The 17,123-nt window shown below is 42.3% G+C and overlaps 1 protein-coding gene across 2 annotated transcripts in view; it reads left to right on the top strand.

The window, feature by feature from the left end:
* The window catches only part of znf385c (zinc finger protein 385C), a 156,165-nt gene that overhangs the window by 53,374 nt on the left and 85,668 nt on the right, over positions 1–17,123 (top strand). For both annotated transcript variants that reach the window (XM_073495235.1, XM_073495234.1), the window contains exon 2: positions 11,306–11,635. In XM_073495235.1, the coding sequence (XP_073351336.1) occupies positions 11,306–11,635 (330 nt within the window). The remainder of the gene's footprint in view (positions 1–11,305; positions 11,636–17,123) is intronic.

Genomic DNA, 17,123 nt, shown 5'->3' with positions numbered 1-17,123 from the left:
TAAAATTCAACATTTGATGCCAGATGCTTTGAGTCGAAGTTTGTGTTGTTGATGTTTGTGTGCTTGTTGCACAAATATCCCCCTCACCAAATTACATTTGTTTACAATGGAGCAGCCAATTTGTCAGTGTGTCTAACCGCATGTGAGGGAGACCGACTCAGCTATCTGTGTCTAATGAATCTCCTCCTACAGAGCTAATGTCATTAAGGACAGGTAGGGATGAGCCTAATGCAATCAAATCCTCGCAGTAATTACAATTCTCCCCAGTCGGGCCCAGATATGCCACGCCGATGAAAAGAAGCAGCTCATTAGGAGTGCATGTAGGCAGCACCGCACCGGCATCAACCAAGGTGCCTCCACCCTTGAAGGTGTCATCAGGTAGATCCAGTGAGCAGAAAACAGAGATGAGTTGAATCTGGCTGCGCAAAATCTGGTGGAAGTTTTTTTAATTGGGTGGGACAGATGAGAGGAACAGTATCTGTGTGATGTGGGAACATCTTACTGTCTCAGTCTGAAATGTGTATTTACAGTGTGGAGGAAGGGAGAGTGAGGTGTGAGCTCTCATGATAATGGATAATATGAAAACATAAGGGCAGAAATCTGTTTAATTATCAGTTAAAAATATATAATTCAAAATATCTGTTACAGTACAAAAGAACTTTGGAGTTGGACGTTTATGTAGCACTTTTTCTAGTCCAGTTACCGCTCGAAGCTCTTTCCAATGCTTGCCACATTCACCCATTCACATGAACAATCATACACTAATGGCAGAAGATGCCATGCAAGGTGCCATCCTGCTGATCAGGAGCAATAGAGTAGATAATTCAATTAGCTGTGAACCCAGTACCTACTCAGTGGTAATAATCATGAAGTAATGAGGGACTACTTAGTCACTACTTAATGTTATGCGTCACTTTACTTGATTAGTCATTAATGAGTCATCACCAGATAATCAGGAACTCACGAAGAAAGTGGTCAGTGTGTCAATTAACGGATATTTATGAACTAATCATTACCTAATGATTCATTATTATAGTAAGTCCTAGTCTGTTCTCTAGTAACTTATCATTAGGGTTAGGGTTTTACAACAATTTATGATAACATCACTAATAAATGATACATTTAAAGTTAACTAAACTTTAGTTAATAGTTATTTAGCTGATAAACAAAACAATGCTTTATAAACCATTTATTAATTGTTGTTTATAATACTTTGTAAATGGTTAACCCCTAACCTTAACCCCCACTGTGTAGTTCAACTATACAGACTACTTCGATGGCCATTATAAAGTTGCAACTGATGTTTATAAATCCTTACAATTGCTCATTAATGGTTTATGAAGCATTTCATTGTGTGTTTATAGTGGAACAACTGTTAATTTAAGTTGTATCAACTACAAATTAACCATTAATAAATGATGGTTATTATAAAGTCGTGTCCTGTGTAGTCCTCAAATCAGTAATGTCTCATTAATGAGACAGTAATTATCAGGTTGTTCCTGCTTCATTCCTCTTTTATTCTGTAGTGACTATGCACATATTTGCGTAACATATTTTGAAGTGTTATCAATATTTCCCTTGGGAGTTGGTAGACACCATCACTAAAAGCTAAAAGAGACTGAATGTTGGTCTCAGATTTACCAGATGGTCAGAAGCACAGCTCAAAAGGATGGTAATGATGCTCCATAACTGCTTGATGTGTAAATAAGCAACTTAAAAGGTGAGGATATGTCAATATAGTGTTAACAACCAGTTTCTGTTCCCTCAAAGTGGCCCAAAAAAATCAGTTATTGCCGGTTTAAATTACACAAGAGGGTCCTTTGCAAGTAAATGAACAGAATAAGCCCTCTCAAATCTGGCAGGCTATTTTATCAAGGTAAACAAATGTAAGCCCCCACCAGCATGCTTCAAATAATACTTTGATGATAATATTCAAAATGTAACATCGTAAGCCTTTAAGAGGAGGCTGTCGCCAGAGTTTGCACTATAAAAGCATCACAATGACAGTTTTAAACCTGCCATGACAGCTTTAAAGCAGAGCTCTGACTTGTGCGGTGATGTGTCGCAGGAAAAGACGAACATGACTGCAATAATGTCCTGACAGCAGGGGCCCCTAACTTTTTCTCCCTCTCTTTTTGCCAGCTGAAGTGTCTGAATCTGTTAGGTCACTTTCTCTAAGTAGTGTGTGTGTTCAAAACACCATGGATTCCTCAGTTATACATGGTTTATAAGAAGATGTATGAGGTTGTGCCTGTTGTACACATCTTCTCTGCTGTTCATGAGCAGCAGCCACAGATGCCAGCTGATTCACTGTGGTGTACTTTTTATTTAAAGGGTTTGAATCATCCTCCTACTGCAAAACATATCAGCGTAACAACATGTTTACATGGTGGAAGGAGTGCATGTCTCCACGTGATGACACTGTGCGTCTTTAAAAAGCAATTTTCAGTGCCAAACCTCAACAGCGTGAAATGCGGGGCTGCACCTGTGCCCGACTTCCATCCCTCTTCCCCGTCTCTTCTGTCCTGAAGGCAATCTGTTTCCTCCTATCTCCATCAGTCATGCTCTCCAGGCTAGCGCTGCCTTCCTGTTGTCTGCAGAGTCTGTGCAATACTTTTTCATCACCCAAGCTGTGTGGGAAATATTGCATGGTTTTGTCACCGGGGGTGTGAGAGCCTGGATGGGTTCTGCAGATGCCTATTGGAGCGTATTAGATAATAATTGCATTTGTGTTTAGAGAAGATGAGTTGATAGAGGCACATCATTCTTAGCCTATTTTTAGCATTTTTTAAATATATGCAGGATTAGAGTCTCTTATCTGAGAGCAAAAAATCCATCCACTCTCCCAAAATCTATGTCCAGTCAGCTCTGACTTAATTCCATTCCTCTGATATCTGACGGAGCAGACAACACCATCTGTATCTTGAGACTGATACGGCCGGCTGTAAATTTATGGTTCAAATGAAAGAAACGCCAGCATAAAAACTTTCATTTGGGATGTTGGACTGACATTTTCTGGCATCATTTACAGTAAAAGTGAGTGAAGGGGAAGCTAGCTCTAGTCAGTACTAATAATTCTGAGTGATTCATTGAGCCGTGCGTGTTTAAGCCAGCGGTGGTAAATGTCCTTGATGCTATTTCTGAGTCTGGTCGTCAGGATACCTCGGCTTTTGCCAAACACCACTGGCAACACCTCGGCCAACAGATGCCTCCTGGGATAAAGTCAACCACTACATTAAGAAATTAATTAGTTTTATTCCGGGCTGGGAACAAATTCTTAAACACGTCTTCCAAATATTGCAGTTACTTTGACCTCGCAACTGTCACAAGATTGTGCCTGGCGTTGGCTAAAGCAGGCAGACACTGACAAGAGGTGAAAAGCATTGACCCGAAGCAGACTGTAAAATCAACACCTCTTAGATAAGCTTGCGTACAAATTACTCAAATGTTTTCTCTACAGAGTGGACGAATAAAGCTCTTCATCTGCGTGTGTGTGCCATTGTTTGACTGTGCTCTGTGTGTGTATGTTGTGACTGTGTCTGAGCCCGGGTCTGTCCATGTCTAAGTATATCTAGTGTTGTATGGAACCGCTCCCAGTGTCTGTGGTTACTCCTATTGGGCAGTTCCCCAGTTGAGTTTGTGGTTGAATGTGAACAAGGCGAATATGGGCCTGTTTTCCTGCTCGGGCTAACTTTAGCACGCTTCAGGCAGGCGGATGTTTGAATAGTTGTGCAAAAGCTGGACTGGTCTGTTTTTTTGTGGTTGAAAATGAAAAGGGCCACACTGGATGAAGTCGGCCTATTCAGCACTGTGCTTGTGCACCATTTGCAAAATTGTGAAATCTGTTTTTTTGCCGTCTAATTCTCTTGCTAGGCTTGATTCGAAGCGTGACACAAGCGCAGGAAGGGAAGTCCAAGGAAATATGTGATTTAATATAGTACAGTACAGAGAGGCAGGGCACACAACTAGTCTTGTGAAGTGTTGAGCAGAAGGCAACAAAGGAGTGGGCAACATTTTATTCAAAGGTTTGAATGAAATCCCAATCAGAAGTCTGTCTGATTGGGTTTGGCTCCTGGCTGAGTCAGCTACTGTAATAGGATCAGTAGCTCCATGGCTAACCGAGCTAACGGCAGCTAGCTACGGTTGGCAGCAGTTAGTGGTTTGCTTAATTTAGCAACAAGAAAAACTCCCTAAATCACTGTGGTACTCATGCTGCGTTCCACACCGTTGAGAACTCAAAACCTTAAACCTTCTACTGTAGCTCAGGAGGTAGAGCAGGTCGTCCAGTAATCAGAAGGTCGCTGGTTCGATTCTCTGTCTTCCCCAGCTGCATGTCAAAGTGTCCTTGAGCAGGCTACTGAAGTAAGTAATTCTATTTGGCCAGTGAATGAAATATTTAGATTAGATTCCAGGTATAAAACTGCTATTAAATGAAATGTGTAATAGCGTCTGTTACCTTATCTGTTACCTCTATTTGTTTATTTATGCAAGGAGGCTGCGCTTTTGAAGGTCCACTCATATGTACTCATGCCAAAGAGACATCATTTTGACAGCTCAGCCAAGAAAAAAATATTCATTACACAGTCACAATGGTCTAATGCCAGCCACTGTCAACAACAACCACAAGTGACCGCTTAACGTAATGTTTATACATGAAGCTTTAGATTAGATATTTGCCTATTTAATATGATTTAATGAGATTAATACTTCCATCTATTTTTTATTTAGCATTTAACAGCAATATATATATATATATATATGTATGTATATATATATATATATATATATATATATATATAAAAAAATAGCATCCAGAGGAGCAGATGTTTGTCCTCATACTTACATAGGCGTATTGTTAAAAAACTCATACACAACGTCTAGAAGGCTCCTTTCATACAATCTGTTCAATGTTGTTCATCAAGTACCACTTCAACTTAAATGCTGAGCGGTTTTTCACAGAATTTCCAAGAAAAGAGAAATATATAAATATAAAAGAAAATTAAACTGTTCTCCAGAGAAAACGATTGCATGCTCACTGTGCCTGAGTCCTCTTTTATTCTGCAGTATTTGTTACATCAATAAACCTTTGCAATTTAGCACTATTCTTACAGAAAGATATATTTATACTGTAAAGGCTGTTGACCATGTTGCTATGAATGCACACAATCCGTAATTGTACATGTAAATGTGAAAATATTTTCTTTTATCCTTGGCTTGCACGCTTGCACAAGGAACCACATACACATGCAGTTGTGTTTGTGCTTACAGACGACCACATTCAAAGAGCACGAAAGAGAGTCTGTTTTTCAAACTATCTGAGACCATCCAGCACACATTAATAGCTGTTCCCAGGAGGGTGCATGTTGGAAACGTATCCTGAGAACAAGGAAAGAAGTGAGGGGTAACGAACACAGACACACACACAGACACACACTGTAACTGCTTGTTGACGGCGTGCTTAGCATGAAAGAGGAAGACAGCATAGAGGTTGAAAAGCAAACTCCAGCAGTGATAAGGGAAGTGCTGAAGCTGCACAGCCCAGCTGGAGTGAGGAGACCATGGGCACAGTCTGTGCACTGGAGGTAGCCTTGATATAGCAAGTATTGAACCTACAGTAAATGCTTGCTTCAATAATTGCTATAAGAAAAGAGCAACAAACAATATCTCCATCTGAACAGAAGTGATTGTCATACATATTTAAAATCGTAGTGAACCAGCAGCAGCTCTAGAGATGCATTTGGTCTGTTGATCCAATACTTTGTGTACAAATAAAAATATTGTCAACTTTAGTGCAGTGTCTATCATCTCATATAAAACTAGAATGGCACTCAGGTGAGTGTATACCTCTTCCAAGCCCTCAGCAGTCTCCTTTAGTTAAATCAAGCCAAGGTAGTCCGTTCCGATCCGTCCTCCATCCAAGTTTCATTGTGATCCATTCAGTTAATTTTTCGTTTAATCCTGCTGACAAACCAACAAACAGGTGAGAAAACATGACCTCATTGACGCTGAGACAATACTGGAGTTGTTAATAAATACTGCGCTTGAATCTAAGTTGCACTGAATCTTTAGAACAAAATAACACTAGTGTTTGCAGTGGACTATCTACATTAAACTAAGTAAGCTCCAATCAAGGACAAAATGATACTTCAGGACCTTCCAGCAGTGTATTCACGCTGGATGTGCAGGTTTGTTTACTTGTTACACACAGTAAGCTGCCCTTTCTTTATTAGCCAGGTCCTTTAATCAGAAGTCGTGTTTCTACCCTGCTTATCCCCTTCTCTATTTTGCTCTAAATTCCTGTTCTGTTATCTTTTCTAATACCCTCTGTCTGCTGTGTGTGCTAACCTGCACATGCACACACACACACACATATGCAATACAGCCTCGGTGATAGGATCAGTGTATAAATTTCCCCAGGTGAAACCTTGTTTTTCTTTTTTTAGCTAGGACACACTAACACACTCACGCACTAGCAAAGACATGCACTGTGAACAAATGCCCTCCCTATGCGCTGCCAGAGAACTGCTGCAAACAGAGATTAGAGAAAACACATCAATTTATGTGCCACTGCCTTTTATTTACTCCTAGGCTCGGGCTGGGGGTGACGGGGGCTGCAAACACTCGGTCCCAGCTTTCGACTCCCGAGCCACTATAGCGGGAGCTTCTTCTTCAATAAGCGCACTACTGATTCCTGTATAATTACACTCATTAGAGAGCCGCAGCCTGGACGTAACATAATCAGCACCGATAGACTGGACACAAAGACACTGAACTTCAAAGACCTCAGGCCTGTTCTGTAGTTGTGCAGTTACAACAATACAGAGGTGATGACAGTAATGATACTTTGATAATGCCAATTATACAAGCGCCTTTTTGCCCCTACACCAATCTCTCTCTCTCTCTCTCTCTCTCTCTCCATGTCTCTCTGCCATCACTGACATGATAAAGTAACCTGTCTGAGCTGTGGTTGATTGTCAGGAAAATTTTGATCCTCACCCGCCTGATACACGTCAGACAGGGAAGCCGTACATCCTCGCCTGCAGCCATACTGCTTACATCTCCTGACTGTCAAGACTATTGACATTTCTGCATTCAGTTGTTTAGTCTGGCGTCCACTTTCTTTCATGCATGTGTATCTGTTTATCTCCTCAGAGGCGGTGGACACAGAATGTGTGTTCTGGCTGTTTCTCTGCGTGTTCGCTTGATTGGATTTCGTTTTTGGTTCATTGTGTTTGTTTATATTGCTGAGGTCAGTCTGGGCAGCAGAGGATGAATTGACTCAAGTCTAAATGCCTCTGTTCATTCGTGCATGTTTGCTGAATTGCTCTCTCCTTGTTGACAGAATCTGAGGGCAACTTTTGTTTGTAAATGCACACATGCATGCGTGTGTGTGTGTGTGTGTGTGTGTGTGTGTGAGGAGTGCGTGCATGTGCTTGTGTCCCGCTGACTTCCCCATCGACCTCCACTTGTTGTCCAGCTCTCATCAGTGTGATTTAGGAGCTGCTAACATGCCGGCAGTGTTTGCACTGGTCCATCTGGAAGTCAGTGCTGCACCAGGAAGAACCGAACGGCCCGATGCCAAGTGTGGCCACAGTGGATGGGTGGGGGTGCTCGCCGCGGTGGGCCGGTGGTTAGAGCTGGTTTGAGCTGGGGAAAGTGCAATAGTATTTCAGGATCAGTGAGCAGCAGACACAAGATCATAAATAGAGTTTTTATTGCTGGGCCGCTATGCTGGGTGAGCCCGGGCCTTTCAACAAGATCACAGCAGTGATTGATGGTTCCCATGTGCCGAGGGAGGAGGTGTAGGCGGAGGGGCACATCAGACAGCGGAAACAGCGGACATGGCAAGGCTGGCAGAGCCTCCTGCCCTCCCTCTCCTCCCCCAGGGTTACCCCCTGACAATCTCCTGTCCTGCATCAGCCTACAGATCTCTGTGTGCAGACACAGCATGGACTCTTGTCTCACACGACTTCTACCTAAAGCTGGAAGTTTGTAAACGTTTTTATAGAGAGGTGAAGTCACTCCGTCTTCTGTTGGAACACCATCGGACCTTATTTCATAAAACAGTTGTGAACGGCAAGAGACACATTTATGATCCCATTTGAATTGTGCCATGAATTTCACAAGATGTTTGTCATGTTAAAAGATAATTTTTAAAACTCAATTAAGTCGCAGGTTGTCATGGAACAATAAATTAAGTAGCATTTTCTGGTTTAACACTCACCAAACAATCTAAGTCTGCTTTTGCATGACAACATGGCCAGGAATGTCATGATTTCTGGAAGAGGACGGACTTTCAAGCTTTCAACCTCGATCATCCAAGTCAAAAGCAGGACTGATGACTCTCTCATTATTTTATTTATTTTCCCCTCCATCCCACGGCTGCTGACGCACACGAGGCGCACATCTTACAGTAAGCCTTCAAAAAGAACACACTTTAAAGAGAACACAGCTAGCTTACCGGTATCCTGCAGCTTTACCACCAGACACACATCCTGTGTGCAAGAAGATGATCAACTGACTGGTACTGAAGGATGTTTGCTTCATATTCTTTTTTAGAGGGTTCACTTGTGGGGGAAACACTCAGCTGAACAGAACTGATAACATTGCCAGAGATCCTTTATTGATTTGTCTGGGAAGAGGGTTTACTCAGAACAGATTTGAGAAACCAAACTTTGTAACGAACTGAATTTCTATCATTTGTTGTTCATTGTTGAATCCCTGAAGGGTTGTATTTTTTTTTGTTGTTTATGTTTTGGTGAATATTATTTGAGCTTCCAACCCTAACCTTCTTTTGAAAGAAGAATTTGGATGGAAACCACGGTTGTCTGGGTATAAAACCAAGGCTCTGTTGATCTGTACAAATCCAGGTGTGATAGTCCAGCAATGAATTGGATGGAATTATATCCTTTAAAATTGAAAGTACAACTTAATCATTCATCACATCACACTCTTACTCTCTATAACTAATTAAATATTTGTGACCATAGAAGCACCAGTTGAAGTTACAAAAACATCTTTGGGTTTAACACTCACAGTCTCACCTTATCTGCTTCATCAGGATGGTGTTGGTGCAGTTTGATCACGTTTGGCTGTCAAGCAACCCACCGAGTATCATCAGATTCTGACTCATATGTTGCTATAATCCTGATTGGTGCACAGTTGTACATGCCTTTTTCTAAGCAAATCCACAGTTCCAGGAGTAGCAAATATTAAGTAAAGAAAATACCAAAAATGTCTCTAAATTTGGCAGAAAGGAATGTGTAATTGTGCAGCACTCCAAGTGAAAGGTTGATTTAGAAAATGTGTTTCGGGGGCCTGTGTGAAGTGCAGCTCAAAATGAAAACAAAATTGTTCCGGAGTTAACCTCAAATAGCACAGTTTGTGTTTTAAGTACTTGTGTCACTGTTGAAGTTTTCCTGGTGCTCTGAAACAACTCTGCTCGCGTTCAACATGCAGATGCTGTCGCGGGTAAATATATTTTTCCTCTCAGCACTCGGCCCAATTTGTGTGTCATGCTGCATAAACACCCAGTGAATCTATAAGGTGAACTTTATTGACACCAAACTGCTTCAAAAACAGAAATCACTGTTAGCATTCAAAGCTAAAAGTAATGTTTACATGATGAGAAGTAGAAGAACTAAACTGTATCACAAAATGGCAAGCATGAGGTCAGGCTACACATTTGAAGTGCGTTTATCTTTGAGATGGTCTATTAATCTGTTCTGAAGATGCAAGGTTGCGGCGGCCCTGTGTGTTATCTTCCGCAGGTCGTCACAGACTGTTTGTTTTTACAACCAGGCTAATTTAGGGCGGCTAGCGGAGTAGTTTGGCAGCGTGAGGAGGTTGCGTGGTCAAGGACCACAGAGATTTTTTTCATTCGGTGCCAGAGAGCAGCGCTGCTCAAAGCTTTTGAGAAAACATCTGATGGAGCCTCTTGAGTGCTCCCAGATTGGCAACGTGAATAGCAGCTTTCATGGAGGCTGCTTGCCCTAATGTGTTTTTGACCAGCGTGTGTGTGTGTGTGTGTGTGTGTGTCTAGGTATGCATGCATCATAGACTCTTTTTTCACTTTTTTTCTTTTTCTTTCTCTGTGTGTGTGTGTGTGTGTGTGTGTGTGTGTGTGTGTGTGTGTGTGTGTGTGTGTGTGTGTGAGCGGTTTGGGTATTTACGTAAATAACTCAAGGCGGAGGCAGCCAGCAGCAGAGATGCACAGCTGGGTGTATTTCAGGGACTTTTTTCCAATGGTGATGTCTCAATCCTTCACAGAGCTACTGTAGACCTGCCTTTTCATTTATTTATAGAGACAGTAGCTGCATGCGAAACAAACAGCTCTCCTCTCTGACTGCATTTCCTTGGAAAGGTTTTTTCTCTGACCGCAGAGCCCCCCACGGAAAATCCGAGGTGTCCAAGCGGCTGCCTTTTTTTGACAGAAACATCACTTTGCTTGTTTGTCTCTTTCCGGTTTCACTGTTCCGCTTTACTCACAACCCCCAAATACACCGAGGTCAGTCAGGGCACTCGTACAAACAGTGGATTTGGAGAAGTGTGTCAGCTTAAGCTCCCACATGTTTGTATATTTAATGCTGCTGTGTCCGTAAATCAGCCGTTCTAATTTGAACCGTAATGTCAGCAAACATCATCAGAGCTGTTTCATAACCCTGGACTCCCACTTGTTTTTTAGTTGTTTTTTTTTTGCCAAACTGATTCAGGCATCACTTGGCTGAGATCCTCCACAGAGGCAGCAAGCAGGCATGGAGTCATAACATGTGAAGCAGCTTGACAAAGTGGCCTTAGTGGTCCTCAGAGAGCCCCACTACAGCACTCTGTCTCCCCCATGTGGTGCGTCATTGCACCCAAGGACCACCTTGGCTTGGACCTCAACTGTGCAGTGTGTCTTTTGTTTCCTGATGTCTTCATGAGTGTGTGTGTGTGTGTGTGTGCACAGTGCAGGTATCACTTTGTTTGGAGGGTGCTGACAAGCATGACTTACATGAGACAAGAACAAGGGGGTCAGATTCCACACAGTCCTCTACAAAGCTTTAGGAATCAGGGGTATTTTTTGCCCGTGTGTTCTCTGCGGCTGTCAGGTTGTAACAGGCTGGCTTTGTGTGCTGGGTGAGACAGGACTCAGACTCGCTCTGTGCCTTGCTGTGTTGCACATGTAGACGCTGGGGCCCTTCAGAAACAGATATATGCACTTACAGTCACATTTGCAAAAAGTGGTCTGACACCTGAGCTGCAATGTGAACCTCTAAGTGTTGACCAGGTTATTCTTCCTCTGTGTCCTCTTCTCCTATCACAGGTATGAAACGTCCGTTCAGCCCATCACCTCTGCCGAGCGCCGAGCTGAACAGGAGAGGGTTCGGCGCCATTCTGGGGGTGCAGATGGACGTCGAGCCCTGCTGCGACACCCAGGATGAGGGTGCAGTATCAGACGAGCAGTCACCAGGGGGCACCCTGTCTTCTCCGCTCCTCAGACCTAAAAGGGAGAGAAAGCAGCGGAGCTACACCTTGTGTGAGGTGTGCAACATCCAACTCAATTCAGCCGCACAGGCCCAGATCCACTACAACGGCAAATCCCACCAGAAGAGACTCAAGCAGATCAGCAATGGCAAGATGCCAAGTAACACAGGTAGGCCTGGAGCACTGCTTTGCTCTGACCACTTAGCTTGTTTGTAGTTGGAAAATCAGATATAAATGGTGAACATTGGATAAAAGAGCTCTGTGGCTGGATTTTGAAAGCCTGTTTAGCACAAGAGGACCAATGCATGTTATCAGAATCCCACACACTGTTCACAGTCCACTGTCACCAGCCTCTGTGTGCCAATCCCCCCGACTTGTATTCAATAGAAGTTAAACAAATTGGATTCTATTTGCTGAAATGTGTTCAGACAGAGCCTTGGGCTGAAGACACACACACACACACACGCGCGTGGAGCAAAGCCGGTGAAGTCAGCAAGTGAGAAGCTAATTAAGTGCTGGTTGTGTTTGATGGTTGTGTTCCTGGGAGTGATGCAGCGGGAGTTAAGTTGGACATTTTGTCATTCTAGTCACAGCCTCGATTAGGACTGTGCTCCGGGGAGAATCAGCCTCTCATTTAAGTTTGACTTGTTCGCACTCCCAGCCTCCCTTTTGCTCTTTCCTCAGCCTCTGCCAAAAAGGATGCACACACACACGCAAACAATATTCATGCAAAACACTTAAACCACACAAATATAACAGTAAGCAGACAGGCAGTAAGCTCACATAACCTTGTAAGATAAAAATATATACATAGAATAACAATTTGGAAACCCAGTGCAAGTTTAAATTGCTGTGTGAGGAGAGACAGGTCAACTGAGGGGTCACACTGCTGTTTAGTTGACACTTGACACTGAGAAACACGGGGATTGTGTCTCAGCATATTAACCAATCGCATGGCCTGCATCTGCCCTCCAGAATCACACACTGACAGCAGCCGAATGGGCCTTGCGGATAATTTTGATCGGATGCATGTGTGCTTATATCTGTGCATTTGTGGGTGTTTTATTTGAAGCAGCAGTATCTGGGAATGGCATTTGGCAACATCATTCAACGCAAGAGAAATAATCTCATCTCAGTGGGAGACCTATATGGTTAAATGTCAAAGAAAAGATTCTTATTTCTAAGGCAGCGCTAGACTGATGTTCAAGGAAGGAGGCTCGTTCAGCATCTCAATTTCCAAGACAGCTGGGGAGACGATGTACGCTTGAGCAAAGTGCTTGACCACTGACTGCTCCAACATAGCTGCTTTCTATGATGCTCACTGTATTTATCTCCTCGGAGCATCTGAAAGACATCTTAAAAGAGCAAAAATGTTCTGCCAAATAAAAATTGATACTTCTTTTATTATCTTTGAATACTGAATTTCTCTTATTAACTGTGAAAAGAAAAGTGTGGACAGAGCCACCGTGATGTCAGCCAAATGGGCAAAGAGGGCAAGACGAAGCCTGGTTACTGGAACTAGCCCACCTAGCTGGAAGCTACCAATCTAGCTAAGCCTTACATGCTAGCTGCATTCACACATAAAGAGAACTGAATTTCTGCTCGATATTTACGTGATTTTGATCAGAGGATTAATTGTCTTTACTTGAGCGCCTTACTGTAAAGTAGCTGTAAGATAGCAAGCTACAGCAGGCACAGAGGGTGTGTTCAATTTAGCCTCTGACCAAAGACAGCACTCACCAGGGACTCCGTTTCTTTCTATCATCCTTCAGTGTCTTTTCTTTTTCTCCATCTCCTCTCTGTTTGTTCATATTGTGTTTGTGCATTTCCCTCCATGAAGCAGTCAAATAAGAGAGAACTACAGTGCATTAAAGCATCTCCCAGGTTTTGGCTCCTCCACAGCTTAATGCCGAAGACAGGTTGAGTGTGAAGAAAAATCTGCTTTTGAAATCCCAAAAGTTTAAACCTCTGCGCTGGCCTCGACCCTTAAGTAAGTGTTTATTCCTGCAGAAGCTGCGGGTTCAGCTCCAGCAGCTGTCAACCAGTTAACAGGGTTGCTCGTTAATCCATTGTCTGTGAGTTCAAGCTTCTACACAAAATCCATGGTGACAATGAGTTTTCTTCTACATAAGTTGAAACTAATGGATAACTTTGGAAATTTGGATTGACACTGTCAGTTTTTCTTTAGATATCACTTATCATTTTGTATTAATTTTAAGTAGCTTTTCTTAGTAGTGTTATGTTCCTGCTTCTACTTGGATTTCCGAGTCCTTACAACTGCCAAAGCCATAATGAAAAGCTGAAAGTGAGGGTTTTCAGCCTTTTCGTTTACTATCAAGAAACTATTTCAGTGGTCTTTCATATTTTTTTATGACACTGAGTCGTTTAAAGCCAAGGATGATGATCAGTGGCTCTGAGTCTCTTTTTGTATATGTGATATAGATAACGGCTGTACCAGTAGTGGAAGGAAATGGTGAAGTACATTTAGTAAGAACACCAATTCATTGTTCTTCAGTTCATACCATGTCTTTGTGGGATCAGTTATGTTCAAGGTTTTTTATTCATCTACTCTCAATGAAGGAGAAGAACTTCATGAATTGCAGTAGGTGAGTAATGTGGCTTGTGTGTGAATCCAGTTGAAGGTGTTTACGTCAGAGGGACCACTTTCCTTGACATGACAGCACATATAAATGTAATGAGAACATAATATGACAAGTATTGTAGAAATGTTGACACGTACAAATTTGAACGTATCGACGTTTGCGGTAAAATGCCATCTTCTTATTCTGGCTACCAGGCTGCACTTGCAATTTTATGGGAAATCAGTGTAATTCTAGATTATGGCAAGTGAGTGAAAAATGAAACAAAGACAGTGAAGGCTACAGGCTAATGTGGATTCATCAAAAAGCTCATTAATGGCTTTCATCTTTAAGTTTAATCAATAAAAACTGTGTTTTTCAGTAGATCCTCGTCGTGGCTAAATTGTGCAGACATGAAAAACAGAGATATGAGTCCTACTGCGATCGTCTAATTGAGGTTTTGTTATCATATTTTTCAGTTTTATCTTGTCAGAAGTCTGCATGAGTATGAAATATTGATTTAGTTCTGTAGTCCCATGCAGTACCTAAGGAATTTGTAAGGCAGCAGTTATGACAGTCGATCAACTTCATGTTTTATTTTAGTTGCGCTTCATCTGACGATAGACACACAATATGTCAACAACAGCACATATCTCTATTGAAGCAGAAACTTCACAGTCACAGGAGGGAATGAATACGTCACCAACAGCGATTGTTAAAAGTGTAAATGTAGCAGTTTGAGATAAAAGAGGACATTTGAACATTTTTGTCAATGTGAGCGGCGACTTTTAGATATTTGTTCCAAAAACTCCAGTGTTGACAGAAAAGTTTCAACACTAAAAAGTGCTTTCAGATTTATCTCCATTTGTGTGGTCGAGACCTGAGATCAGCACATAAGAACTCTGCTTACACTGAGCTGGAAATTGGGTTTTAGCATTTATTCACAAAGTGCTTAGGTACCACTTTTTGCTGAGATCTTCTTCAGCCATAAAACACCCTTGAGTTCGCTATTTCTCAGGGCGTTTATGTGTAAATGTACATATCTGGGTCGCATGTGCATGTGCGTATGGATGCGTGCATGTTTTGTGTCTAGATAAATACAAAAATAACACACACATCCCTTTCACAAGACACAAATCCATTCACAGACATAAACACACACACTCACACAGACAATCCGCAGCATTTAAGGCCCTGGCACTGTTGGATCTAATCGGCTGTTATCAGCCGCTGTTTGCCTGATTCAGCATGTTCAGTCTGCAGCAGAGGCAGCCGCTGAGATGGAGCTGTTTGACTTGATGTTCAGCCTCGCGAACCGGTGATTTTACTGATTTTGTGCAGTAACTCTCGTTTTATTCCACAATGAAAAGACTACAGACTGACTACAGCAGGTCAAAGCAAAGAAAAACAGAACTACTGCAACTTTTTACGAGACATATTCTTGAAACTGATTCATGGCGCTGATAAAATGACTGCTGTAGTTTGCTTTATTTCTGTCTCCAGAGTGTTTGGGTTTTGTTTTTAGGTAACAAATGGAGTCATTCTTCTTATGGAGGTGTTGAACACATGCACAGCAGTCAGCTTACCATGTGTTCAAGTGCATCTTGTGTTTTATTATTCTGCCTTTGTTGTCTTTCAGATCATCAAGCATGAAATGAGCTTAATAAACTAAATAATGTACCAGAAACACTCGTACATCCAGTCCACGTGTCGTTTAAGCTCCCTGTTTTGCTACACTGCTGCAGGTTATGCACGCTGCATATATAAAAAGTTTGTGTGTATCTGTTTGTGTTGTGTAGACTGTTTGTGTGTGGCGTGGGGAATGCAGCACTGTTGTGTTGTGCAGATTCTCTCTGACATGCAGTCACAATCACACAGCCTTATCTCTGCTCACCTTCTGCTGACTCCCTCAGGCAGCCAGCCCTGCTGTGTCCTCAGCTCCACCACAGCCTCACTGCTGTGTGTGTGTGTGTGTGTGTGTGTGTGTGTATGTGTGTTTCCTTGTCCGCGTACGTATGTGCTCATCCTGCATGTCTGGTTCGGATATTTTTAGAATTGTTAAATGCTGCAGAGTCTGTAACTTGTGCTGCAGAAACATAAATCCGTGCTTCGGTGGATCTGTGTTTATGTCGGCCCACATATGTACAGTCAGGCATCTGTGGCAGGTGTGGATGTTTATAGGTTTATAGATCCATGAATAAAGAAAGGAACGTTTTTGTAAACCAATGTGTGTGTGCATGTGTGTGTGCTACTCCCAGAGAATCGTCTCCATGTCGGCGCGTGTTTCCCTCCCTCTCTGCTTCACTGAGCTGACAGTGGGTTCAGGCTCTTTTTTTCTCTCTCTCCTGTCTCCCCCCCCCCGTCCTCTCTCTTCATCCTCGTCTCTCCCTCCTTCTGGCGTGGATTCTGGACATGTGGCGCTGCCAGTCCTACTGCAAGAGGAATGTGCCAGTGATTAAGTGATTTCACTCTGTTATCACGGAGAATAATATGTAAAGAAGCTTGCTGACGGAACTGGATGGAGAGAAGGAGTCCAGATGTTTGACGCAGGGTGTTAATTTTTGCAGTTTAGGCCCATTTATATCTTAATGTGTCATAACGAGGGGTATTAAAAATTCACTGTGAATGACGAACTACTTGTTTTTATACACGGACATTAAAATTAAGCTGAAAATGATTTCTTAATGTTAGGGACCGCCTGGGAATGTTTAAGCTTTGGCCAAAAATGTAAGAAAAATACGACGCAAATCAGCTGTTTTTCCATCAACTAGGTTTCCTGAAGATAGAAAGAATCTCCTTTAAGTGACACAAAACAAATCCACAAGATATTTTTTACGTTGTCACGGTCCTTTTACGGCTGCTAATGCTGGCCATATTTCATCCTGTCCACAAAAGAAAAACAATCACGACGCTTGCAATTTATCAATGACACAGATGTTTTTTAAACCAGAGCAAACACTGGTGGTCTGGATATTTTACAGATGCTGATATACCATTATATTTGCGTTTAATGCATATGCAACACTTGTGTTAATTTTCCTCATTAATAAAACCTTTCCAACTCTGGTGCTGCGATAC

The sequence above is a fragment of the Pagrus major genome, chromosome 23 (assembly GCF_040436345.1).
Source record: "Pagrus major chromosome 23, Pma_NU_1.0".
NCBI classification, from domain to species: Eukaryota; Metazoa; Chordata; class Actinopteri; order Spariformes; family Sparidae; genus Pagrus; species Pagrus major.
Note: the sequence above shows the minus strand (reverse complement) of the source record. Positions and strands in the feature narration are given on the sequence as shown.